This window comes from Bos taurus, chromosome 27 (genome assembly GCF_002263795.3).
Source record: "Bos taurus isolate L1 Dominette 01449 registration number 42190680 breed Hereford chromosome 27, ARS-UCD2.0, whole genome shotgun sequence".
Classification (NCBI taxonomy): domain Eukaryota; kingdom Metazoa; phylum Chordata; class Mammalia; order Artiodactyla; family Bovidae; genus Bos; species Bos taurus.
This window is the reverse complement of record NC_037354.1, coordinates 35,571,029-35,598,569: the sequence shown is the minus strand read 5'-3', so window position 1 is coordinate 35,598,569 and position 27,541 is coordinate 35,571,029. Positions and strand designations below refer to the sequence as shown.

At 43.4% G+C, this 27,541-nt stretch overlaps 1 protein-coding gene across 3 annotated transcripts in view; it reads left to right on the top strand.

The window, feature by feature from the left end:
- The window catches only part of ZMAT4 (zinc finger matrin-type 4), a 376,376-nt gene extending 357,327 nt beyond the window's left edge, over window positions 1–19,049 (top strand). For all 3 annotated transcript variants that reach the window (NM_001076943.1, XM_059882307.1, XM_024986304.2), the window contains 1 exon segment: window positions 17,425–19,049. In NM_001076943.1, coding sequence (NP_001070411.1) covers window positions 17,425–17,440 — 16 coding nt within the window. In that variant the 3' untranslated portion in view covers window positions 17,441–19,049.
- The last annotated feature ends 8,492 nt before the right edge of the window (window positions 19,050–27,541 follow it).

Here is a 27,541-nt window from a genome sequence, read left to right as displayed (position 1 = left end):
AGGAGTTCAACACAGGTGCCTTGGGAGACTGCTGGAAACCTTCCCGACACCCAGGCTGGATGGCCGCACCCAGACCCTGGGAAAACCCGTGCCATGTGCGAGCCAGCCAAGGGTTCCACTTTGACTGCAGGCACAGATATCTAACTAGAGTTTGCTGTTTATTCACAAAAGCTGCTTTGCCATTCGGAAAGAGGAATTAATCAAAATACTTCAAATGATGCACCTTGAAAAAGGTCACCCCTTTATCATGATTGCATTTCCATATTTGTTCTCTGTTAGTCTGCTGTGTGTGAGTGTGTGTGTGATGCTTTAAAAACACTGGTCTGCTCAGACCCACCCTTGGTGGTGGGATGTGTTGGAATCTGTTCAGAGGACGTGCTGGAAGTATCATCGAGCTGTATTTAGGTGCAGCTTGATGGACTACACGTGGCCTACATTTCTGTCATATCTGTTCGAGCAGAGTGCTTCCCGACCTTTGCAGCTCACAGGGAGCCTTGGAGAGCCGCGCTGGGCTCCTCTCCCTGCTTCCTTACCTGCCAGGCACCAAGGATTAAAGGTCATGGGCTGGAAGCATGTGATTATGCTGCCCCAGGAACTGGTGCTCGCCCCTGGAGACCATTAGAATGTGATTCATTTCTTCACTCTTTCTTCTCAAGTATTAACAAAGTCAACAGAAAAGGCTTTTCTTCCCCACCAGGACTTGCCAGCCCTGGATGAGAGCAGTCAGCATGAATTTTAATCAGAGAGTCTGTTTTCCAGCCCTGAATTTGCCATAATCAATTTCTTTTTGTCTATTAATTGAAAGCGAATATGTGTAGGATTTGACAACGGATGGATCTGGCCGCCTGGATGCCCGCTGGCTCACATTCTGGGCTGAGAAGGCGTGTGCCTCGCCACAGAGGCCGAGCTTATGTAAGAGGTCTGTTAGAAGACGGTTGTCTCTTGTTAAAGCGATTCACCCTGTGGCTCTTTAAATGGGTCAGCCAGTGCTGTAAATTAATTTACACAAAAGGGAGTCACATTTTCTCCTTATTTATTTTTATTCTTTTAGTAATGAATCTGTGCAAGGGGTGAGATGCATGGGATCTCCTTACCCGAATCTTTCTTTTTACTGTGTCTTGGGGATTTCCAGCTACTCTACCCTGCTTACCTTTTCTGGGAGTGTGAATGTCCTGGTGCAAAGACCATGTCCACCTGGGTGACTCTGCCTGGGTCCTGTGACTCCTTGCTGTGATCAGAAGTGCCCCGGAGGGATGGCGTTTGAATGGGGACACATAGATCTTTTTTGTTTGTTTGGCTGAGATTTAGTGAGGGCATGTCAGTGTTTCCGAGGATTACTGGAACCAGAGCAAATCATCCCTTTGTTGTTCTCTTCTGACTTGATATTCTGTAACATTTTTCCTCCCACTTACTGACTGTATTAATTTTGCTGTTCTGTTGCTAAGCTGTGAGCGACCCCATGGACTGTAGCCCACCAGGCTCCTCTGTCCATGGGATTCTCCAGGCCAGAATACTGTCACGGGTTTCCATTCCCTTCTCCAGGGGATCTTCCCAACCCAGGGATCAAACCGGGGTCTCCTGCATTGCAGGCAGATTTTTTACCATCTGAGCCCCCAGGAAAGCCCCCAATTACTAACAGTTTGCTATGACTGCTGTAACAAGGTACCACAGATGAGCGGCTTCAACAGCCGCGATTGATTGCCTCCAAGTTCGGGTGGCCAGAAGTCCTAGATCAAGGTGTCGGAAGGACCCTATGAGGGTGCTAGGAAAAGATATGTTCCAGCACTCTCTCCTAGCTTTGGCTTGTTCCTTGGATTATAGGAGCATAATTTCAGTTTCCACATGGCATTATCTCCATATCTTTGTCCAAATTTCCCCTGTTTCTAAGCATACTGGTCATACTGGAATTGAGGCCCTTTCTACTGCAGGGTTACCTTAACTTATTACAACTGCAATGACTACTTGCAAATAAGGCCACATTCTAAGCTACTGGAGGTTAGAACTTCAACATACAAATTGTAAGGGCAGCGGGTGGGGGCACAATTCTGTTCATAACACCGGCCACTAGTTATCTGTTTTTCCTTAATGAATCACTGCTAACCTTGTTGCCTTATAAGAATCCAGGCGTGGTTTACCTGGGTTTTCTGGTTTTCTCCTAAGACTTCCATCAAGGCTTCACTAGTGATGCATCAGCTTTCACGTGGTTGTGGGCAGGATCTAACTGCTTGTGAATTGTCGAGATAAAGATTTCTATTCCTCACCAAATACTCACCAGAGGCATTTCTGGTCATGAGCAGCTCATAACCATCTGAATAAGAAAGCAAGAGGATGAGAGAGCTTGTGAGGGGAAACGGAAACCACAGTCTTTTCATAGCCTAGTCTTGCAGTAAGGCTGTACATGTCCTATATACTGGGCTTCCCTGGTGGCTCAGTGGTAAAGAAGCTGCCTGCAATGCAGGATGACACAGGAGATGCAGGTTCAATCCCTGGGTCAGAAAGATCCCCTGGAGGAGGGCGTAGCAGCCCACTCCAGTATTCTTGCCTGGAGAATCCCATGGACAGAGGAGCCTGATCGCCTATAGTCCATAGGGTTGCAAAGACTTGGACACAACCAACGTGACTGAGCACACATGCATGCCCATCCTATTTGCTAGAATCAAGTCACCAGATTGAGCCCACACTCAAGGTAGGGGCTTCATACATGGCATTGGTACCAGAAGGTGGGGACCTTTGGAAGCTGCTCTCCATGGTCTGTTCTCTGAGTCATCCTCCTTTTTCATGAAATCTAACTTCCTGGGTAGTTCAGGTGGCAAAGTTCGATCCCTGATTAGGGAAAATCCCTTGGAGAAGGGCATTGTGAACCACTCCAGTACTCTCGCCTTGAGCATTCCATGGACAGAGGAGACTGGTGGGCTACAGTCCATGGACTCTCAAAGAGTTGGACATGACTGAGAAACTCACACACACACACACACACACACACACACAATGCATGCTTGCCCCTGAATAGTTTTCCTGGCCCGCTTCTTATGAGTAGAATTTCTGGGTTCTGATGGCCCCTTCCCATTTTGTACTGTGTCTACTTCTTTTAATCCAAAATGACAGTATTTCTGCTAATATCATTTTCTCAAAAATACCGAAACTTCTGTAAATCTTATAGGGGTTCAGGAACTGAAGAGCCTCTTGATTAAAGTGAAAGAGGAGAGTGAAAAAGCTGGCTTAAAACTTAACATTCAAAAAATGAAGATCAAGGCATCCAATCCCATTACTTACTGGCACATAGATGGGGAAACAATGGAAACAGTGACAGACTTTATTTTCTTAGGCTCCAAAATCACTGCAGTTGGTGACTGCAGACATGAAATTAAAAGATGCTTGCTCCTTGGAAGAAAAGCTATGACCAACCTAGATAGCATGTTAAAAAGCAGAGACATTACTTTACTGACAAAGGTCCATATAGTCAAAGCTATGGTTTTTCCAGTAGTCATGTATGGATGTGAGAGCTGGACCATAAAGCTGAACACCAAAGAACTGATGCTTTTGAACTATGGTGTTGGAGAAGACTCTTGAGAGTCCTTTGAATTACAAGGAGATCAAACCAGTCGATCCTAAAGGAAATCAACCCTGAATATTCATTGGAAGGACTGATGTTGAAGCTAAAGCTCCAATACTTTGGCCACCTGATGCGAAGAACTGACTCATTGGAAAAGACCCTGATGCTGGGAAAGATTGAAGGTGGGAGGAGAAGGGGACGACAGAGGATGAGATGGTTGGATGGCATCACTGACTCAATGGACATTAGTTTGAGCAAGCTCTGGGAGTTGGTAATGGACAGGGAAGTCTGGCGTGCTGCAGTCCATGGGGTCGCAAAGAGTCAGATATGACTGAGCGACTGAACTGAACTATAGGGGTTCATTGTACTAGAATAATGTCACACCTACAAATCTCTCTGAGAAAAGTCTTTCTCTAGCTTTGGGTCCTATTGAAAAATCATTAGGACAATCTGTAAGACACACCTTCAGTCTCTTTTAAGGCTGCTGGGCTGGACCCAGCAACAGCTCATTCTTTGATCTTTTTGGAGTCTTAACCCAGTGTTATGCAGGTCTCCTTCAGCCCTGTGTCTTGACCACATTTTTCTGACAGTGCTTAGAAATCGTTTCTTAATTTTAGCATCTTTTTCTGTCCAAAGACACTGAGAATTTTCAAAGTCATCTGGTCTGGGTTTCTTTTCATTTAACAGTTCTTCCTTCAGTTTCTCACTCTTGGGGTTTCCCATAAGCAGCAAGATGAAGCCAGGTGGCACCTTCAGCATAGCTTAAGAATCTCCTCTGCTCAGTCACCAAGTTCATTAGTGCTGGTCAAGACCACCTTATGAGGGAGAAACTATATTTTATCATCCCTCCCATGCATAATTGTGAAATCCCCCCCACACCCCCTGCTCTTCCCTTCCCCTTCCCTCTTGCTTTCTTTGCCCTTTGCAGCCCCTGGCTACTCAGGCCAAGGTTCTCAGCATCCCCAGTCTAACAGACATCTTGTTTCCAATAACTCAAGTCTGCTAGATTCAAGTCCTTGGGCACCTGGAAATCCTTAGTGACAGAGATTCATCATATAAACAAACAACTGATGATGGTGGAGTTGGCTAATATGTTATTCCCATAACACTGTATCAGTTAAAATGTATAACATAGTCTTTAAGAAGCAGTCAAGTTACATTATGCTAAAGCTATAATTCTAATGATTTACATTTAAATAGCTTTTCCCACTCACTTTGTCATTTAAAAGGGTTTTCATTAACCTCCTTATTCCTCACAAATGTCCCATGCAGCAGATGTCTTTTCCCCAGTTTTAGGGTTTGGGCCCCTCTCTGGGCCTCTGAGAGGTCAAGTCATTTTTTATCAGTTACATGATTAAAAAAAAATTATTGGAGTGTAGTTGATTTGCAATGTTGTGTTAGTTTCAGGTGTACAGCAAAGTGAATCAGTTAATACATGTATCCACTCTTTTTTATGTTCTGTTCCCAGATAGGCCCTTACAGAATGCTGAGTGCCGTTCCCCGTGCTATACAGCAGCTCCTTATTAGTTACGTATTTTACATATTATTGTTGTTGTTCAGTCTCTAAGTCTATCCAGCTCTTTGCAAACCCATGAAGTGCAGCATGCCAGGCTCTGTCCTCCACTATCTCCTGATAATTTGCTCAAATTCATATCCATTGAGTCAGTGACGCTATCTAGCCATCTCATCCTCTGCCACCCGCTTCTTTTGCCTTCAGTCTTGCCTAGCATCAGAGTCGTTTCCAATAAGTCAGCCCCTTCCATCAAGTGGCCAAAGTATTGGAGCTTCAGCTTCAGCATCAGTCCTTCCAGGGAATATTCAGGGTTGATTTCCTTTATGATTGACTGGTTTGATTTCCTTGTAGTCCAAAGGGTTCTCAAGAGTCTTCTCCAGCACCACGATTCAGAAGCATCAGTTTTTCAGAGCTCAGCCTTCTTTATGGCCAACTCTCACATCTGTGAGTGACTACTGGTAAAAGCATAGCTTTGACTATATGCACCTTTGTTTGCAAAGTTATGACTCTGCTTTTTAATACACTGCCTAGGTTTCTCATAGCTTTCCTTTCAAGAAACAAGTGTGTTTTAATATCATGGCTGCAGTCATCATCTGTAGTGATTTGGGGGTCCCAGAAAATAACATGTGTCACTGCTTATACTTTTCCTGCTTCTATTTGCCATGAAGTAATTAGACTGGGTGCCATGATCTTGGTTTTTTCTTTTTTTAAGGTTGAGTTTCAAGCCAGGTTTTTGACTCTTTTCTTTCACCCTCATCAAGAGGCTCTTTAGTTCTTCTTTACTTTCTGCCATTAGAGTAGTATATCTACATATCTGAGTTTGTTGATATTTCTCCCAATAAATTTGATTCCAGCTTGTGATCATCCAGCCCAGCATATTGCATGATGTACTCTGCACAGAAGTTAAAAAAGCAGGGTGACAATATACAGCCTTGTCTTCCTCTTTTCCCAATTTTGAACCAGTCAGTTATTCCAGGTCCAGTTCTAACTATTGCTTCTTGACCAATGTACGGCAGTTTCTTAGGAGACAGGTAAGGAGAATCCCAGGGACAGGGGAGCCTGATGGGCTGCCATCTATGGGGTCGCACAGAGTTGGACATGACTGAAGCGATTTAGCAGCAGCAGCAGCAGCAAGGTGGTCTAGTACTCTCAGCTCTTTATGAATTTTCCACCGTTTGTTGTGATCCACACATTAAAGGCTTTTGAGTAGTCAATGAAGCAGAAGCAGATGTTTTTCTGAAACTCCCTTGCTTTCTCCATGATCCAACAAGTGTTGACAATCTGATCTCTTGCTTCTCTGCCTTTTCTAAACCCAGCTGGTACATCTGGAAGTTCTGAGTTCACGTACTACTGAAGCCCAGCTTGAAGGATTTTGAGCAGAACCTTGCTAGCATGTGAAATGAGCGCAGCTGTGCAGTAGGTTGAACATTCTTTAACATTGCCCTTTTTTGAGATAGGAATGAAAGCTGACCTTTTCCAGTCCTGGGGCCACTGCTGAGTTTTCCAGATTTGTTGACATATAGTCCTGTGTCTATGTCAATGCCAATCTTTCCATTTATCCCTCCTTCGCCTTCACCACCTGGTAACAACAAGTTTGTTCCCTACATCTGCAACTCTATTTCTGTTTTATGGATAAGTTCAATTGTGCCTCGTTTTTTTTAGATTCTACATATTAGTGATATTATATGATATTTGTCTTTCTCTATTAGACTTACTTCACTCAGTATGACAATTTCTAGATCCATCTATGTTGTCGCAAATGCCATTATTTTGTTCTCTCTCTGAATAATATTCCATTGTACACATGTACCACATCTTCACTGTCCACTCACCTGTTGATGGACATTTCGATTGTTTCCAATTCCTGACTATTGTAAATAGTGTTTCTATGGACATTAGGGTGCATGTATCCACTCCAGCACGTGTCCAGAAAAGGGACTGCTAGATCATGTGACAGGTCTATTTTTAGTTTTTTTATGAAACCTCCATACTTTTCTCCCTAGTGGCTGTACCAGTTTACATTCCCATCAGCAGTGTAGGAGGGTTCCCTTCTCCCTGCATCCTTCCAGCATTCATTGTTTGTAGATTGCTTGATGATAGCCATTCTGACCAGTGTGAAGTCACACTTCGTTGTAGTTTGATTTGCATTTCTCTAATAATTATTGATGTTGAGCATTTGCCTCATGTGCTTTTTAGTCATCTGTATGTCTCTGGTGCTGGGAGGGATTGGGGGCAGGAGGAGAAGGGGACGACAGAGGATGAGATGGCTGGATGGCATCACTGACTCAATGGACGTGAGTCTGAGTGAACTCCGGGAGTTGGTGATGGACAGGGAGGCCTGGTGTGCTGCGATTCATGGGGTTGCAAAGAGTCGGACACGACTGAGTGACTGAACTGAACTGATGTCTTCTTTGGAGAAATGTCTATTTAGATCATCTTTCTAGAGTCATTTAGAGTGAGGAATCAGGGTGAATAACTTTACTAGGATGGCCTCTAATTTTGGCTGATTTGTCTCCACGTCATTGAGCTTCCCTATCACCAACACTGCAGGCACCACCCCCTTCTGCTTGTGTGTGTGTTTTGCTTTGTTTTGGTCCAGACCTGAGTGCCCTGGAGGGGCACTACCAGAGTTCCCCAGAGGCTCTCCACGAGCACGTGCTGGCTTTCTTGGTCCTCTTCTTCAGCCTGTCTGCACATTTCTAAGCTAGAGTTTGGCTCCATTGGAAATGTCCTGACAATTTCAGAAGTGAATTTGGGCATCTGCTGAAAGATTTGGCTGTCTCTGTAACTGATGCTGATTAGCAAATAAATTCTGAGTGTGAAGGGAAAATAAATTGAAAAGGAAAGGAAAAAGTATAGAAGTCTCTCTATCTGTGGATTTGTCATTTTGGAGTTTGTGGTCATTAAGATGGGGCTGACAGAAAACTGCTGAACTTGGAACTGGGTGACTTAAGGGCTGCACCTATCTGCACTGCAGTGACCTTGGCCCAGGATTCCAGCATGACGGAGGTGAAAGGGCCTAGAGAACCAGTCTGTCCATCTCTTGATTGAGTCGTTGAGAAAGCTGAGGCTTGGGGAAAGGACGCTATATTTGCAGTGTAGATATTGAGTGCTAAATCCAGGCCCAGATCTTAATTTAATGTCTTTTCGGAGGTCACTCGTTCCATCATGCCATGGTTTGGTGTTTTGATAAGAATATAAGAATCACCAAGTAACTTCTTATAAAAATTGCATTGTTATGCTCTTCCAGCAGGCAGGCTTGAGTTCCAGAGTCCTCTGTGACCCCATGTTGCCTCCATCAGCATCCTTCTCTCCTTCTTCATCCTGGCAGCTCCCCTCCTGCAAGCTGGCTACGTACCAGCCCACCATCCTTCCCGGTTACCCGCTCAGCAATGTGCCTCACGAGGCCTTGCTTCTCAATTTTTTATTTTTGCTTTTTGGGAGCTTTTTGTTTTTTAATTTATTTTATTGGGGTAGAGTTTCTTTGCAATGTTGTGTTAGCGTCTGCTGTACAACAAAGTGCATTGGCTGTATGTGCACATATAGCCCCACTGTCTTGGACCCACTGAGGAAATGAACCTTAAGTTTTGCTCAGTTTTACTTATTTTGCATTTGAATACCACATGTTTATACTGGGTACCATGGTGGGCAGCGTAGTCTAGATCATTAAGCTTTTTGCTGTTGTTGTTGTTGCAGGAGAGGATGTTGAGAACCCATGAAATATTAGCATTCCCCCTACCCCAGTATCTCTATGCCATACTCCATGGTTTCCCATGACCTTTCACTACTCTAGAAACACACAGAACCAGAGCTGCCCTTGGCTTCTATTGTAGAAAGCATATTTCTCTTCAACACCCTGTCTCTGTTCCTGTCTGTTATGTAAGATACAGTTATTGACTTAGCTTAAAGCAGTGCTCATGTAGCAGAGTAAGTAATACTAATACCATCAGTGAGAGCTCAGCGATCATAAGAGAGGACATTTACTTATTGCTCCGTGTGCACGAGGTACATAATACTTCCACGTGTTAACTGATTTAGTCTTTTTTATTAATAGATTTTAAAAATTGGTACGTTTTTTCATTTTTAGGCTACACCACACAGCATATGGGAATCTTAGTTCCCCAGCCAGGGATTGAACCTATGTCCCCTGCATTGGAAGCATGGCATCTTAACCGCTGAGCCACCAGGGAATTCCCGTCTCATTTAATCTTGAAGCAGTCTCACGAGCTCTTATGAATATTATGTCATTCCCATCTTAAGGATCAGGAAACAGAGGTAAAGGCCACGGGTGTCATGAGTGTCCGGTCTGGAGTGTGAGGTCCAGCATGTGATGGCAGAGCTCTCTCTCTCATAACCACAGAGCTGCCTCGACCTTATGCACCACCGCAGAGAAGCTCCCAGCCCGCCCCCTGCCCCTGCCTGGGGCCCAGCCCACATGGAGACAGGGCTGGGCTCTGCCCACTAAACCAGAAGCAGAGCCGGGTAGGTGTGCTGCTGCAGCACTGCAGCATGCTTCTGGCACTGGTTGCCTGGAGTCTGCAAAGCCTTCAGGAGGTGAGGATGTAATCTTCCATCAGACCACCCTCCCTGTAGGCCCCAACTGCAAGATTGGGGATCCCCAGGCTTCCTGCACTTCTGACCATGTGTCTACAACTTCCAGGGTCCCTACCACTCCCTCAGGTTAGACAGTTCACTAGAGGGAACTGCAGATCTCAAGATAACACTGCTGCTGCTGCTGCTGCTAAGTTGCTTCAGTCGTGTCCGACTCTGTGCGACCCCATAGATGGCAGCCCACCAGACTCCTCCATCCCTGGGATTCTCCAGGCAAGAACACTGAAGTGGGCTTCCATTTCCTTCTCCACAAGATAGCACTGGATTTATAATTACAGTTTAATTATAAAGCAGGGGTCCCCAGCCTCCAAGATCTAATGCCTGATCATCTAAAGTGGAGCTGATGTAATAATACTAGAAATAAAGTGTACAATAAATGTAATGCCCTTGAAGTATCCTGAAACCACCCCCCTCCCCCATGGTCCATGGAAAACTTGTCTTCCATCAGACCAGTTCCTAGAGCCAAAGAGTTTGGGGGCCTTTGTAAAGCATAGAAATCAGGCCCAGACAAGACGCACCGGGTAAGGTCTATGTGCTCCCAGGCGCAGAGCTCTTGCGCCCTCTCATTGTGGAATCAGGGGCACCACCCACCATCCTGGCACACTGGTGTATTCACAGGATAACAAGGAAGCTTAACTAAGCTTCAGTGTCCAGAGTTTTTATCGGGGCTTCGCTTTTTTTCAGTGTGATGGACTGAATCATCTGCCACATCACTGACCTCGGTCTCCAACCACCCTCCCTTCCCCTGGGGTCAGAGTAATAGCATTTGGCTGAAAGCCCCAACTCTCTAATCTGCTGGCTAGTCTATCTGGCATGGCCAGCCCCCACCCTGAATTTATCCTGGGATTTACCAGGCATCACCTTGTTAGCATACACTGTCAGAAAGTGAGAGTCACTCAGTTGTGTCTGGCTCTTTGCGACCCCATGGAATTCTCCAGGCCTCAGAATTCTCCGGGCCATGGAATTCTCCAGGCCACGGAATTCTCCAGGCCAGAATACTGGAGCTACCCAAGCTGTTCCCTTCTCCAACACTATCAGAGCCCGTCCTGAATAACAAAGATACTCCTATCAGTTGGGAAATTCTAAGGGCTCAGGACCTCCACCCAAGAATCCAGGACAAAAAATCTGCTAAATTTTTTATTATATAGCAGCTACATCAAAAGTGTCTCTTTCAGCTGACTAAGATCAAGGATAAGGACCTTTGAATTTCTAAATTTTAGTGGTTACTGGACACATTATGTTACCTCATTTTTCTTATCTATTAGTGATTTTTTTGGCAGTGCGTGCACTGAGACTAAACAAAATTAAAAATGCGGTCCATGAATGTCCAAGTAGTAGCAGTTGGTGTTGGAGTTTAAAAACCAAGTTTCCTAACTTTAAATCAGAAGTCCCTTGCATCTGTAAAAAGAGGAGTAGAAGAAGATAAAAATAGAAATGTGCTCTGAATTCTTAATTGTGTTTCTTATCTAAAAATGCAGCATGGAAGCAAACTTGGCTAAGGTGGGTCAGAAAAGGAGCAATGTGAGAATCTAAGAGTGAGGCTCCATTCCCTCGGAGATGATTGACTCTCTCGCCAGTTTTTCTTCCTGGGTTTATTTGGAGAAGCTGATGCATTAATAAAGCCTGCGTCAGGCCTTATCCCAAGCACTGAAAATATAGAAAGAGTCCTGGGCTTCTTTGCCGGGTGGGCAGAAAGTGTAGGAAAGTTGGCCATAGGATGTAGTTAGGAAAACAGTAGCGGAGGGACTTCCCTGGTGGTCCAGTGGTTAGGAATCTGCCTTTCAATACAGAGGCCATGGGTTCAATCCCTGACTGGGGAACTAAGATCCCACGTGCTGCAGAGCAAAAGCCCACGCACTGCAACTCCTGAAGCCTGGGCACCACAACTACAGAGTCCATGCGGAGCCACGAAAGAGCCCCTTTGATGCAACGAAGATCCCGCGTGCTGCAACTAAGACTCAGTGCAGCCAAATAAATAAATCAGCTGGTTAACTACTTTATTCCATCTGCAACCTTAATTAAAAAAAAAAAAAAATAGAGGAACATGCTTAGGATGGGCAGCTAATCAGGATGGGACTGGGGTAAGAGGGAGTCAGCAAAGATCTCCTGAGGGAGCTAAAGTAGGAGCTGGGGCTTAGAAACAGAGATTTACAAAGCCTACAGTGTATCTGGAAATGATACTGGAATCTCTTGCTTCAAACTGGGAGGCAGATGGGTCCTGGTGATGCCCTGAACCTAAAGCTTTGCAGGATCATTGCTCTGTTAGCATCTGCCCTAGCTATAGCTGGACCCCCAGCATCAGAGGAATGGGGGTGCGAGGGTAGCAGACCTCAAGAATGCTGAGGGTATATGGGGGTGCTTCAGGGTCCATGGAGCTTCTTATCTGTACTATGAGGACTTTGGACTTCCCTGGGGTCTCTTCTGCCTCTAACATCTTGTAATCTTGATGAAAAATGTTTTGCAAAGTAAATGAATAAAGTAAACAAGATTATAAAGAGAATATTTGCCTTCTTAAGGGGATAAATCGTTCTCAAACACATCAGGAGCCTTCATTTGCATATAAACAATGCAAATTCTGTATAAGCAGAGGAGGCTTGTTTTCTTAGGTGTTGTGGTAAGTTAATTACAGATCGGTCTTTTCAATTTTGTTACTCTAAGTATAATAGGAAGTGGAAGAGCTGCATTCATTTTAAATACTGTTTACTTCAGAATAGTCGCAGTTCCTTGAATGTTCAGACTATCTGCATTTTCTCTGAATTAGCCTGAATCTTTGTAAGTTATTTCTATATTTAATGGATTATAAAATATATGAGATTTGCTTTTCTAAGAAGGTTTGGAGAAGTTCCCCTTGCATAGCCCAGCTGAACCTTATCCACTCTCAGTCATCGTGGGTTGACTCAGGACACCAACAAAGTTTATGCAACCTGTTAGGATGCAAAGCCCTATCTCTTCTTTTAACTTCCAGTGTCTTGTGGTCTTTCTATATCTTTCTCCCCTTATAACTTTGAGTGCCCCTGTATCAATAAGACTACATAGACTTCCACTAATAATAACACATTGCAAATATTTTATGTATTTAGACAAGTTTTGAGGATCATGGAGATAGCATCATGCACAGAACAACACTGTCTTCCTTGTCTACTCTCTCTGCCTCATCTCCTTCCCCCTTCCCCCTTACCTTCTTTATCTCCTCGCCCTTTTCCCCCACCCCTCTTATTCCCTCCATTCACCCCTCACAGAAGCAAAGCACACTGCACCCCTTGCCTTGGGTGTAGCAGTTTACCAATCACTTTCTGTAGCTTGGACATTTTCTTGGGGTTCTATTCTCTGCTCCTGAGAGGCAGCTCAGAAGTTTCCAAATCCATTTATTTTGTTACAGCTTGTCAGGGTTATTTTCTGAAAGGATATCATGAGAAAATATGCTTCTACTAAGCAGGATGAGAGCACGTGACATGGATGAGCTCCCTGGAGGAAAAAAGACACTGTGGCAGCACATGGGAGCCTGGCAGGTTCGGAGACCTCAAGCAGGTCTCTGTGGTCAGGGTTTCGCGTGGTCATGAAGGTGACCAACAAAAAGATGGAGATGCAGGAGAAGGCGGTGGTCACATCACAGAGGACTTTTGTGATTGTATTTTCTTCCGGTAGGTGATGGGAACCTAGGCCTAGTATGATTGCAGTGCGAGGAGACAGCAGGGTGGTTGCAAAACTTACCAGATAGAAGATGGTGCAGTGTCAAGGCCCAGAAATAGGGCAGGGGCAGCGGATGCAGAGCAAATAACCCTTGGGAGAGCGAAACGAAGCCAGTCAGGTTTACGGTTGATTGGTTATGGGGTGTGGGAGAGGAAGAAACAGGTCAGGAAAAACTCTTGAATTTCTACTGTGGATTCAAGTTAGAAAATGTAGGGAAAGAAAGACTAGAGATTGCTGATGTTCAATTATGGAAACATAATTCAATCTGGTTTATTGTTGTCACTGTCTTAACACCTCGGACAAAGATAGCAAGCCCTTGGAAGTCCTTTTAGGCACAGGCAGTGGGTTGAATAAGTTCAAAGTCAGCGACTGTCCGGAAACGTGTCTGTGGAAGATTTTGGAACATAACTCCTCATCTGATGGATCCTGGGCATATCATTTCAGATAAGACATGGCTTAGAGCTTCATGGTTCATGTCACTGCTAACTGCTGCCTGGCTGTCAGAAACTGGGCTTAATCAGAACTGAGGATGTTCTGTTTTGCTTTTTGATTGGTTTATCAAACTGTAAATTCAGCCTGGGGGTAATGATTCATTTCATTTTCCCTTACTCACCACTTTAAACGCACTTGGTCTGAACGCTTTCTCTACTTCTCTCTCTCACCTTGATAATATCTAAGAAAACTGTGTACATTTCTGGTCATTTTCAATGGTGAGAACAGTTTAATTTCAGCATTTAAGACTCCTTTTCAGGTATTAAGTCTTTATCAGACAGCATTATACTTCTGTCTCACAGCCCATTCAGAGCATCCTTACTCTCTGGACCTGTCAGGTCAGATGGGTGAATGGGGTGATTAGTGGAAAGAAAAGCTTTTTACCAACTGGACCTGCACATGTGACTCTTCTCTGACTGGGACTTTGAAATCCAACACCTGTTTTTAAGGCCATCCCATCTCTTTTTAGGGCTTCCCTTGTGGCTCAGACAGCAAAGAAACCACCTGCAGTATAGGAGACTTGATTTTGATCCCTGGGTCAGGAAGATCCCTTGGAGCAAGGAATGGCAACCTACTCCAGTATTCTGGCCCAGAGAATCCTACAGACAGAGGAGCCTGGTGGGCTACAGTCCATAGGGTTGCAAAGAGTTGGGCACGAGTGACTAAGCATGCTCGTACACGTCCCTTTTGGGGGCAGGAACTCCAACAGGACTGGGGATCGTGGAAGCCGCACTGTGTACTGATGTGGAAACTTCTCTTGAAAATCAGAGATACCCATCACAAATTGTTCTAAGCTTTTCTCATTGCATTCTAAAATCCCAAGAAAAGTCCCAGTAACCTTTAATTACAGGGTCGTATTTTTTAGATAATGAAAGAAAAGATCACATTGTCATCATTTTTACCATGATACAAGTCGAAAATAAAGTGAGTTCTGTTTGATTGGTATGAATACAATGCAACTGAAATTGTCTCTTCAAACAGAATCACGTTGAAGACTGAAAACAAAGACCATCCCTGCCCACAAATGGAAGCTATGTACTGAATTCTTTTTTTTCTCCTATGCCTTTCTTCAATTTTCTATTTAAGGAAATTTCTGAAAATACATGAATTATGCAGCTTATCTCTCAGATGAGAAAGAATTTTCTTCTTGGATTGGATGGCTGCGTATTTATTAATAGCAGTAAAATTTTCCATGTTCTTTTGTATCAGATGGGATGCTGACTAAACTACGAAGGAGGCTTTCCAGCAATAATAACAGTAACGGCTGAATAATTATAAAAGCTGTATGGAATTGGAAGGCATTTTAATTTGTCATTACTTCTGTGTGTTTAGGAAGGATCTGAATAATTATTCTGCCCATAAAAAAGAAGAGTGCACTATTTTTCCTCATTATGGGATTATGTTCTTAGTATAACACTTTTACTATAAGTTTAAAAAAAAAACAAAAAACCAAAACCTCTCTTGTGGTTTCTTCTAAACGATGTAATCAGGATTGAAGTCTGCTCAGCTAGGAATATATTTGATCTTCTTACTATTATGTGGACATGCTGCACTTCAAACTCATTTTCATTTGAAAAGTGTTCATCTTTGCAGTTTTTAAAAATGCGATTATACTTGTTTGCTTAGTGAGAACTTCCAACCTCTATGTCACATTAATTCAGGAAGATGACAAGAACTGTAGAATTTCCTTAGGTCATGACCGGATGGTAGCAGACACTGAATGTGAGATTCTAAAACAGGCTCTTTCTTTTTATAACAACTATTAAAAAGCATCTGTGGTTACCAGGGTCATTCCAAGGCAAAATTTCAAACCCCCACCCCACCAAATGCAAGTAGTCTCCATTTTCTTTTGGTCTACATTATCCCAAGAGCATTTAATTCTTATTCAGATCCTAAGAATACTCTATGACAACACTGTTTTTTGGAAAATAAAATTTCAAGATATGCTGTGTGCTTCTAGGTGAGTAGAAGAATTTTCCTTTGTGGTGTGTGTGTTTTCATTTATCAGATTTCCGCTAAGATATTTAGATCTCAGTGTTGAACAGGAAAATCTGTGCAATGATTCTGACCTACTCTAGCACATTGTCTAGCATCTAAGAGTCGGACACGACTGGGCAACTTCACTTTCACTTTTCACTTTCATGCACTGGAGAAGGAAATGGCAACCCACTCCCGTATTCTTGCCTGGAGAATCCCAGGGACAGGGGAGCCTGGTAGGCTGCCACCTATGGGGTCGCACAGAGTCGAACACGACTGAAGCAACTTAGCAGAACTTAGCAGCACATTGTCACCCTCGGTCCTAAAATATAGCCTTAGGGTAAATGGAGATTGTTAAAAGATACAACTCGGCAGGCTGATTGCAGACAGAAGAAACCTTCCTCAGTGTAAGAAAAATCCCTTTCACATCTTGTCAACAAGCTCTTTCCAAAAGCTCTTTCAAAACTTAAACCTTTGATTTTGATCTTTCCCAGGATTCGACTCCCCGCCTTGGCAGCTGATGGCTGTTCTGGTAACTTAGCCAAGTTTAGTCTTACTGCTCTCACCTTTAAAATGGGGAGAAATGACACTCACGTTAAAGGTGGTTGAGGGGATTACATTATAACGTAAAATTAGTGTGGGCTTCCCTGATGTGTTCCCTGGTGGCTCAGAGGATAAAGCATCTGCCTGCCATGTGGGAGACCTGCATTCAATCCCTGGGTTGGGAAGATTCCCTGGAGAAGGAAATGGCAACCCACTCCAGTGTTCTTGCCTGGAGAATTCCATGGACAGAGGAGCCTGGTGGGCTACAGTCCACGGGGTCGCAAAGAGTCAGACACGACTGAGCGAGTTCACTTCACTCCCTGATGGGCCAGGGTTTAAGACGCTGGGCTTGTACTGTAGGTGGTGTGGGGTTCCACTCCTAGCTCCGGAAGTTCCACATGCTGCCCCCACCAATGCAGCTAATAATAATAATAATAATAAATGTGGAAATTTTGTCACGTGGTAGGAATGTAATATATGGAGGCATCTTTTTACCACAAAGAACAAAGACTAAAAACCTGTTTAAAAGTTGGTTATCTATTTGCTTTCAATCAATACTTTTTGAGAGCAAGACCAGAAGCAATGTTTTCCTATTTAACTGAAAATTCCAAATGAACTGAGAAAAGCACTTGTAATTCTTTGAAATCTAAATGCTATAAAATTATTCTTTCCTCCCAAAAGGAGGGCTTTGCAATGAGTGAAACCTGAATCTTACAGATGGGTATTTGCAATACACTGTACATAAGATTCAACTTATTATTTTCATTTTCACAAGAACTTTCAGAATGAATTTGGTGTCTGGTTTGCCAAAGTAGAAATAGAGTTTTTCTTGTGTATACACAGAGGTGACATTGGTAATTGAATTAAGATATACACAGCTTATTGAAAACTTAAACAATTCATTCTATCGATTCATCCTTACTTTAATTTGATGGCTAAAGTGGTGTCGGGGGTGGGAAGAGCTTGAGAGAGAGGGTGGGTGGGGAGAAGATTGAAATATGTAATTATGAAAGCAGATAAAATGGTGTTTCCTTCTGTCTTACAGCCTGAAGAATAAGTAGTAAGAACATCAATCAAGAGATGAGAAAAAAAGTCAGGATTTTCTGCCTTGGAGAAATGCTTACCAACCACCAGAGGAAGATCTGTTCACGAACAATGAACATTTCTCATGAGGATTCAGATTAACATAGGACTAATCTTAGTTTTGGGGAATGAATGAGCTTCCTTTCTTTCTATTTTTTTTAAATTTTGTGGTAAGCTATGATATGTGGATGGATTTTGGAAAAATTCTTTCCTGATAATATATTTAGCACATGTTCTACATCATAATCCTATAGCAAACAGCAGGAGCATCATTCAAACTTAAAGACAGTGGGGAAAAAAATCTCAGTTTCCAATTTATTCTCAGATTTCTTCACCATGTAATTATTCTGTTAACTCCTTGCTGGTGGAAATGCAAACCACGTCTATCAAGAAATAAACTTTATTTTTTCATCGTGTTGAACACAATTGGTGGCAACGTGCACAGAGCCTGACCACCATTAGTAGAAGTTACATAATGGACACAAATTCTCATTTCACCTTCAAATATACGAGCCAGCTTTGCCATCCGATCAAGAATAAGGACAGTAAATCAAGGAGAAATCCTCCTTTTTTTTTTTTTTTTTCCTGATCATTCAAAGAATAGTTTCTCAAGGTTAAGCCAAGTCCTCTTTTGCAAGCTGCCAAAATAATAGCTTAGGAAAAGAATTAGTTTGCCTGCATGATGATCCTCTTAGGCAAAAATGTCTTAATAGCAGTTGACCTCGATGAAACGTTTTCCCAAAGGCATTCACGAAAAGAACGATCAGCCCCAGAATGAGAGGGAAATAAAAGAATGTTTTCTTATGAAGTTGACCTGAATTGTGGACGTTCGTGTAGGGCACGGAGGATCTGGAAAGAAATGAGGGAATTCTGCACAAATAACCACCTTGGACATTGAGGTCACCCGTTCCTGTCTTTGTCACTCAAGTCCTCTTGCTGAGCTGAGATTCAGCCACTCTGGAGAGAATGCCACTGGCCGGTATGGCAGACTGGAAAACTGTTCCTCTCTGAAGGGGAATGTCTCTGAAGCTGAAATCTCTAGGTTGAAATCTTCTGCATGGCAACTGGATTTGTAGTCCTGCAGGCTCACTGCAAAGCTGGGCATTTACACTCTATTCTGAATGCTTCTTAGAGCCCTGACTGGGGTTGCCCTTTGTACATTGTGACCACAGGGGGTTGGTCTCCCCATGTCAGGGTTTTCTGGGTGTCTGTGATTTTTCCACAGAGACCTAAGGTGGTTACAACTCAGCGAGCAATAAATGGAATGACATAGGGATGCACAGTGTCTTTACGGAGGTGGTTGCAATTTGGCCCTGTTCTATTGAGAAGGGTCCACTCAGGAGAGAGCAGGCTTGTCAGTTTCTGTGACTTCAGAGAGAGCCAGCCCCGCCAGTCTCACCAGCCACGGTCCGTCCCGTGGGAAGGAAGGAAGCTTTGATAGGAAGAATCTATTTTTCTGTTTTGGAAAGCACACCACAGAGCTACAAACTTCCCATGATGACTTTTCTTTGAATGTGTAAAATAAAGCTTTCTTTGTCAAGTCTGCTGTAAAATAAGCACTAAGTAAAAAAGAAAGAAAAAAAAAAATCTTTGTTTCTGTTTGTGTTTATAGTGTTTTTTTTTTATTATTGTTGTTAATAACAATATAGACACACCAATGAATGTAAATCTCTTTTGCTTTTCAGAGAGGCTGTGCCAAACCCTTTATAGATATCAGATTATTTTAGAATTCCTTATCTAGATACCATGGCTCTTTGGTAATCTGTCAAGTCCAAGTAAACACCCTACCAGAGGTCTTGTGGTTTGTTTTCAAATTTCTTTATTTCTATCCATGCAAATAAAAGGAATGATCATTCCTGTGTACCATGGAGGTGACATATTCTGCGATGGATGTGATTTCTATTTGGGGAAGTGTTGAATGGGAGCGTCTCAGCTAGGGAAGCTAGAGGCTTATTGTTTCTGTCTCTTATTGGGTGGGAATGGTTCTTTTTGTTTAATTAGGTAGTTTCTTACCTTCCAATTTCATGAGGAATGATGGGACTGAGATGTAAGGGAAGAATTTCAGATAGCCATACAAATTCTGGTGGAGAGGATGAGCCCCTGCAGAGCTACTGCTCTGGAAGGACCATCTGATTACAGGGGAGATTCCAGGAGACAGAAGAATCCAAAAATTTCCCTTAAAATCTCCATTCAGGGAACCAAGGGAGAACCCTATCTATTTGAAAGAGTGAGAGTATCCAAATCGTCAGTATTCAAAGTACTGGCACCAATCCATAATACTTGTAGCAGTATCAACTAGACCAACCAACTGCTGCCCATTTGGAGTTGACCCCCATGAGGGAAAAATGATTTGGAGTTAACACACAAGCCTCAGTGTTCAGTTGCATCTGACTCTTTGTGACCCCATGGACTGCAGCCCTCCAGGCTTCTCTGTCCATAGGGATTCTCCAGGCAAGAATACTGGAGTGGGTTGCCATGCCCTCCTCCAAAGGATCTTCCAGACCCAGCAATCAACCCGCATCTCCTGCATTGGCAGGCAGATTCTACCACTGAGCCACTGGGGAAGCCCCAACACACAAGGCTAATTGTGTGCTTATATTAGAGGAATATTTTTATATTTAAAAGGATGCTCACTAAGTAGCTGAAATAGTCTATGGTGTCTCAGAGAGGGGAAATCTACAGTGCTGGGACTAAGTCTACATATGGACTAAGGGTGTGTTCTAAGTCGCTTCAGTCCGGTCTGACTCTTTGTGACCCCATGGACTGTAGCCCACCAGGCTCCTCTGTCCATGGGATTCTCCAGGCAAGAATACTGGAGTGGGTTGCCATTCCCTTCTCCAGGAGATCTTCCCACCCAGGGATCAAACCTGAATCTCTTAAGTCTCCTGCATTGGCAGGCAGGTTCTTTACCACTAGCGCCACCTGGGAAGCCCATGGACTCAGGATATCTAACTCAAATCTGGCAAATGTAGTCCATATAGAAACGCAAAGCACCTAGGAGCAAACACAAAATGCTTCCTTAAGCAGATTTTAAAGCAGGTGTTCTCCAAGGTACGAAGGAGGGGAGGTCAACACTGATTTTAAAGAGTATATTAAGTCATTTTGCATTATAATAGGCTTTTTTTTTTTCCTTTTCTGTTTTGGCCTTGCTGTCCTGCGTGTGGGATCTTCGTTCCTTGACCGGGGATGGAACCCGTGCCCCCTGTAGTGGAAGCCCAGAGTCTTAACCACTGGACCACCAGGGAAGTCCCTGTGTTATAACAGTTTAAATGCTTGGAGAAGGAAATGGCAAACCACTCACTCCAGTACTCTTGCCTGGGAAACCCCATGGACAGAGGAACCTGGTGGGCTACAGTCCATGTGGTCACCAAGAGTCAGACATGACTTGGTGACTAGACCACACTTTTTAAAAATTTTGATTTATATGACATCTTCTTAAATTTCATTTTTTTTGTTTTGTTGCTAATGAAATAAAATTGATTTTTTGTATAATGAAAAAAAATGCCCAAAATAGCCAGTGATTTATATTTAAAAATTAATTAGAATAAGGTGAAGTTTATACCTACATAATGTAACCCTGATTCCTCCCCATGCTGAGTTAAAGAGGGAAGAGTCATGGCCGGTCCATATACTTCTGAATGTCTGCAAGAGTCTGGGTGGGGGAGCGTCTGCCTTGGCTTCTCTTTTTCTAGAAAAATGGTGCACATTGGTTGTTTTTTCTTAAAAAAGTATATAGCCTAAGAGAAAGGAAAGGAATTAAAACCAAACAGCTTCTCAGTAATGCCATTTGAAGGCTCTATGGAAACTAGTTAAAAAGAAATTTTCCTGCTGGGTCTACTCAGCTGCCATTTCCCCCACATGATTAATTGTTCCTTAGTCACCATTCTGAGGAGCAGTTTTATTTGTTAATTTCAAATGCCTCAACTTCGTTAGCAATTCATTCTGACCTTTAAAAACCACATTCTATACTCTTCAAATTATATGAGTGAAGAAAAAAAAAATATATTCTCTGTCCCCCTACCTCCAACTATCATGAACATGTTACACTGTGAAGAGCACTCGAAGTATCCTTCTGTGCCAAACTGACACGTCAACAGAGATTGAAGTCCACGCTCAAGTTCTCTCATTCCCCAAGTGGCACCAGGATCAGTAAGGGCTGATTCAGTTTCACAACGTTGAAGAAATGTACAGTGTAGTGCATTTGGCTGTAAATTTAGTCACTTTTTTTAATTAAAGGGGAAATGTGAAATTGCTCTTCATAATAATGGATTCCCCTATTGCATCCTTGCAATTCTGAGAATTCAGTGCATTTTTCTACCTGACTTTAAAAAAGATTAAAAGTCTGACCATAAAACCACAAATGATGGGCCAGGAAAGGTTTCCTTGCAGTGGCCAACTCAGTGGCCAAGTGTTCTACTTTAAAATCAGGCTGTCATTGTCTGTTCTTATGTTGCTGGATACTGTCTTCACAGCTGGATAGAGTGTTAATTGGTATCCGTAGCAGCAGCAGTGCCGGCGGTTTTACCCTTCAGACTCCAGAGAGTTGCTGCGTTGGGTCAACATTGTGTCCCATCAGTTTACTGCTCTGGCTGTAAATCGTCCGAAGAAGCTCAGAATGGAAAGATGAGATTGGCTCCCCCGATATGAATTCCATGATCATCAATGCTGCATATGTGTAAGCAAGGTAGTAAGGATGTTTTTCTCTTTTGTCAAAAAGATCATCTCTCTTTTAAAAAACATTTTGTGTGAGTATAGTTGCTAACACAATGTTGTGTTAGTTTCTGCTGTACAGCAAAGTGGATCAGCTATACATACACATATACCCCCTCGTTTTTGGATTTCCTTCCCATTGAGGTCACCACAGAGCGTTGAGTAGAAGTCTCTGTGCTTACGGTAGGTTCTCATTAGTTGACTGTTTTATACATATGGTATCTATGTAATACGCCAAACCCAGTCTTTCAATTCATCCTCCCCTCCCTTCCCCCTTGGTGTGTCATCCATTTGTTCTCTACATCTGTATCTCTATTTCTGCTTTGCAAAAAGGTTCATCTCTAACATTTTTGTAGATTCCACATTAATTTTTTTTAACTATAAAATGGAGCGCCAACAAGGACATACTGTGTAGCACAGGGAACTCTGTTCAATATTATGGAACAAAAGGAAAAAGAACTTGAAAAAGAATAGACACATGTATATGTATAACTAAATCACTTTTCTGTACATCTGAAACTAATGCAGTATTGTGAATCAACTATACTTCAACATAAAAAAAAGTTTTTTAACAAATAATCTCTTTGGTTGAGCTTGAGACTAATGGAAAGAAGGACAGTCATACTACAAGGAAGTCAGTCTGCAGCAACTCTTAGAACTGTCAAAGCCTTTGGAAGATCACACCCATGAGAGAAAAGACATCCTCTGGCCTCCAGGTGTCCACAGTCAGTTGGAGGAACATTCATAAATGGTTTGAGTTTTCTTTCCCTTTTTCTCCCACATTCATTCTTCCTTTCTCTCGTTGGATCTCCTTTGCAGCTTTCCTGTTGATTGGCTACGAGGACCACATATTCAGAACTTCTCAGTGGTGTGTCCTTTTCTCCAGCCCTCTTGCTTAACTAGAGCATGTTGCTGTTAAAGTAATTAACAACAGGAAAATATAGTCAGGGCATGGAGAATACTTGGCATTTTGGAGACACATTTTTTAAAAGCCAACAAGTTTCTACTTCTGACTCGGTATCTTTTTTAAAGGCTCTGTCTTCATTATCTTGTTCCTTACCACTTATTTTAAAGTCAATTACAAGCTCATCTCCTACTTCTTTATATAAGCTACCATCTCTCAGTGTCCTTTAGTTGTAGAGTTTAATTGTGATGAACACTATTCTGGAATCCTTTACAAGCTACCCATGGAGGTTTATAATAACCTGAGTGTTCCACACCTGGGGGATTCTGCCAGCCATTTACTTCTTTGATGGCATTGCGATGCAAATGAACTACTTTTTTTAATATCAGTCACTCACTACTTCAGAACCTGCCCATCTTCCCCGGTGAGTGGTAAGCTTCTCTCTGGGTGGATATAGACTCAGTCCTTATCCAGTAACACATGTCTTGGTTACTCTAAAGCCTGATCGCTGCAGGTGTTGTAAAGACAGAGCACGATTCCTACTTCTAGGAAATATCTGATGTTATCTGGCTTGTTGCTAGGATTTGAAGAGAACAAACCAGCTTTTCTTTGCAATCACACTTCTTTCGCCAAAGCTCTATTCTCTGAGAATAGAGATGGGTACCTCTAGGAGGTGAAACCCAAAACCTGTTTACCTTTTTTTTTTTTTTCTCAAACCCTGGCAATCCAGTTTACAGCAAAGACTAAAAAAGTTGTATGGGTTCTGTGCATATATCAATTTAATAATTATTTACTGAATAAAAAGTTCCAAACGAAGGGGATACTATAAAGGAAATGATGGAGGAGTTAAAAAATAACTTGAATTTAGAATGTGGTTCTGCCGTTTATTTGCTCTATGATCTTGGGCAAGTTATGGGAGTTTCCTGAGCTTCAGTTTCTCACTATTTAAGGCGAGATGAGTGATACCTTAGGTGGCGCTAGTGGTAAAGAACCTTCCTGCCAATGCAGGAGACATAAGAAACACAGATCCTATCCCAGGGTCAGAAGTTCCCCTGGAGAAGGAACAACTGAGCTCACACACTCAGTGAGACTTTTATTAAAAAATTATAGCATTTAAACCAATTAGCTATATGCATTTCTTCTTCTCTCCTCTTTTCTATCATCCAACTAGCTAATAATTGTTTGATGTAAAATAGAACCATTCAGTATAAGAGTTGGAAGAAGCCATTAAGAGGATCTTGGTCCTCTTTCTCATTTTGATCGTTCTTGTTTTTAAAAATACATGATGATTTAGAACCCTATATAGAAGGATGCGGCTAGTATAACTCCAACAGGAAATAGCTTCCCAGAAGAGCAAAGATTAAAGCTTTCCGTAAGCTGTCAGTGTGAATTCCCAAGAGGCACCTTTATCTGTCTCCAACTGCCTTCCCCCACCCCCCAACCCCAGGCTCAAGCATCTTTACCAGCCATCTGTCCCCACAAGCATCTAAGTCAGTAACTCTGCCTGCCTGTTGGGCTTTTCCTTGTTTCCAGAACCCACACTTGCAGCTAGCAAGAAGTGCTTGTGATAGGTTTGACTCTAACACAGAGAGATGAGACAGCCGCCTACTCAACATCATTTTCATAGGTGGAGCTGAGTTTAACAGATGTTTTTATATAGCATTTGTCTACAGAATACATGCGTGCATGTCCATAAATATGAATCTGCTACAACATGACCTATTCATTTCTAAACTTTTTTTTTCCTTTTTTTTTTTTGATATGACAAAGAATGAATAGCACAGCTGTGGATTATTCCCCTTTGTTCCTTTGTCTCATGAGAGGAGTCATTTGACTGTAACAATGAAGCTGGATTTATGACTGCCAGTCTGAGTGGTAATAAATGTCAGGCAGACATTGCTGAATCGTAAACTTTGTGCAGTTGAGTCTAACCCACTGCATCAATCACGACACGTTAGCCCCCAACTCCAGGAAGCTGACTACACGTGGACATGAGATCAAAGGACCCAGCTCTCTAAATATGTCTGCCCTTTGACACCCTAAATTTTCATTATTAGCTGGCTAAAATTCCCTATACTTTTGCCCAGAAATCCTCCCTCTGGTTCAGAGTCACACCATGGATGCTGGAGAAACATGGCCAGCATCCTCATCACTGGGAAATGAGTGCATTCTTGCGGGGCTGGAGCTGGCTTACATCTGCCCAGGCTTGTTCGGGGCACAGTGGGTTTAGGGGTCCCATCTGACCCTGTCCTCGAGCCAGTGAGAGCACTGCTTGACAATCAGTGAGGTTTGGGTGTGTATAGTAGCCTTCTACCTAGAGCCTGATGGACTTGAGCTTTTCAAAGTAAATATCCTGACAATATTAGGCTTCTGTCTCTCTGGACAGACCTAGACACATGGCCAGCTGCTGACTACTCTCCTCGATCCTCATTCCTGGAGCCTGATTCTGACATCGAGGTTGTGTTGATTTCACCAGCTCCCTCAATTTTGATGACGTGAACTACTGATCCCTCAGTTGAAGATGGGGCCCTCCTCTCAGTTTGTTCTCTGCACCGACCATCTTTAGCTTGCAGCTCCCTTCCTGCTTTTCTTCTCACCATTAATGAATGGGGCAGCAATAATCCTGACAATGGGGTTGGGGGGGTGGTTGGGGAAGGAGCCATGCATGGCTCTGGTTTGCACACATTTTAAAAAATATATTTGGTTTCACTTGTTCAACGATCTGAGGCTAAATACTGAACAGAAACGATCATGAATTTAGTTTGAAGCTCTATGAATTAGGAGGCATCCGGATGCCAGAAGGGAGTTGAAAAGTAGGAAATTTAGGAGTTTTAACCAGGCTTTGTCAGAAGAGAAATTGGGGTTTTTATAAGACAAACCAATTTCTTCTCTCTAAGCCCAGATTTCTCAAGTAAAGCAGGAGGGTAGTTATGGACAAGATGGTCTCAGCTACCATGTAAAATAGGAAGTCGATGGAATAATAAAGAAAGTGATGATGCGTTTTACTGTGGTAACTGTGATGAAGTAATACCTCCCACATTAAGGTTATTTGGGGGTTCAGGAATGTGAATTAAAGCAACTCAGAAAAATTTATATGAGCAGATCACAGGAGGCTAACACTGGATGCCACCAGCATCCCAAATGAAGTTTGCAATTACTATGCCCACAATATTACACAATCAAGCCTCCCCCCGCCATAAAAAAGATGTCCAGAGGGGATTCTGGCATTTTATTCCTCGCACTCGGCAGTGACAGGAGAATGCCTCGGTATTATCACCATTCACCTCTTTGACGACACGGCTCCCACTCACAGTTTCAATATTTTCAAGATCCTGCAATTGTCCACGGAAAAGGCGATGGCAACCCACTCCAGTACTCTTGCCTGGAAAATCCCATGGATGGAGGAGTCTGGTAGGCTGCAGTCCATGGGGTCGCTAAGAGTCGGACACGACTGAGTGACTTCACTTTCACTTTTCACTTTCATGCATTGGAGAAAGAAATGGCAACCCATTCCAGTGTTCTTGCCTGGAGAATCCCAGGGATGGGGGAGCCTGGTGGGCTGCCGTCTATGGGGTCGCACAGAGTCGGACACGACTGAAGTGACTTAGCAGCAGCAGCAATTGTCCAAGGCATCGCAGGTCTCAGTTGACAGGGAGGAAGCATTTTCATCTTTGTTTTTCAGGCAAGGCTTTACTGGGACCCCTGCTTCAGCGGAGGTGGGGGGTGGAGCGGGGGGCAAGAACAAACAGCAGGTCTCCTTGCTTGCTCACCTAACTACGTAGGTCAAACAATTCAGCGATAACGGAGCAAAGAGCGTTGACTCCGAGATCAGATCACCATGGATCTTAGGAGGTAATGTGACAAGGCAGCACCCGGCCAGGGTGCGGGTCTGCAGACTGTTCTGCAGCCTCCCTGTCATCGAACACTCAGGTGTGCGGCCCCCGTCGTCATTGTCAAGAGTCAGCCCATGACCACCTGCCAGGGTCCAAACACAGTGTTCTGTTACTGCCCCCGGGCCTGAGTCAGAAGGTAACAGCAGCCCGGCAGCCAGAGCCTTGGGGAAGGAAGGAGGCGGCATCCGGCACCTGGTTTTAGGCGACCTAGAAAACCTCTGTCTGAGAAACAGAAGAGGCAGGATGCTCATTTCCCACATCCATCAGGAGTAGCAGGGAGGCAGGGAGAGCAGGGCAGGGGGGCTGTCCACCCCCGGGGGCACAGCGCCCAGCAGCTTCCAATCTCTGGCTCCCCTGGCTCCATCCCCTTGGAAACAGGGCTGATTATTGAGAGATGGAAATCTTCGCTGTCTGCTGCCATAGAGAACGCCTCTGGGTGCTGGAAGGAACAAAGGGAACAATGGGGGCCAGGCTTTGGGACCCAGCCCACGGGACACAAGAATCGCCAGGGTAATAACACCAGACCCACGTGGCCCGAATGCTCTCCGCAGGGACAACATTTTCTTGTGTAA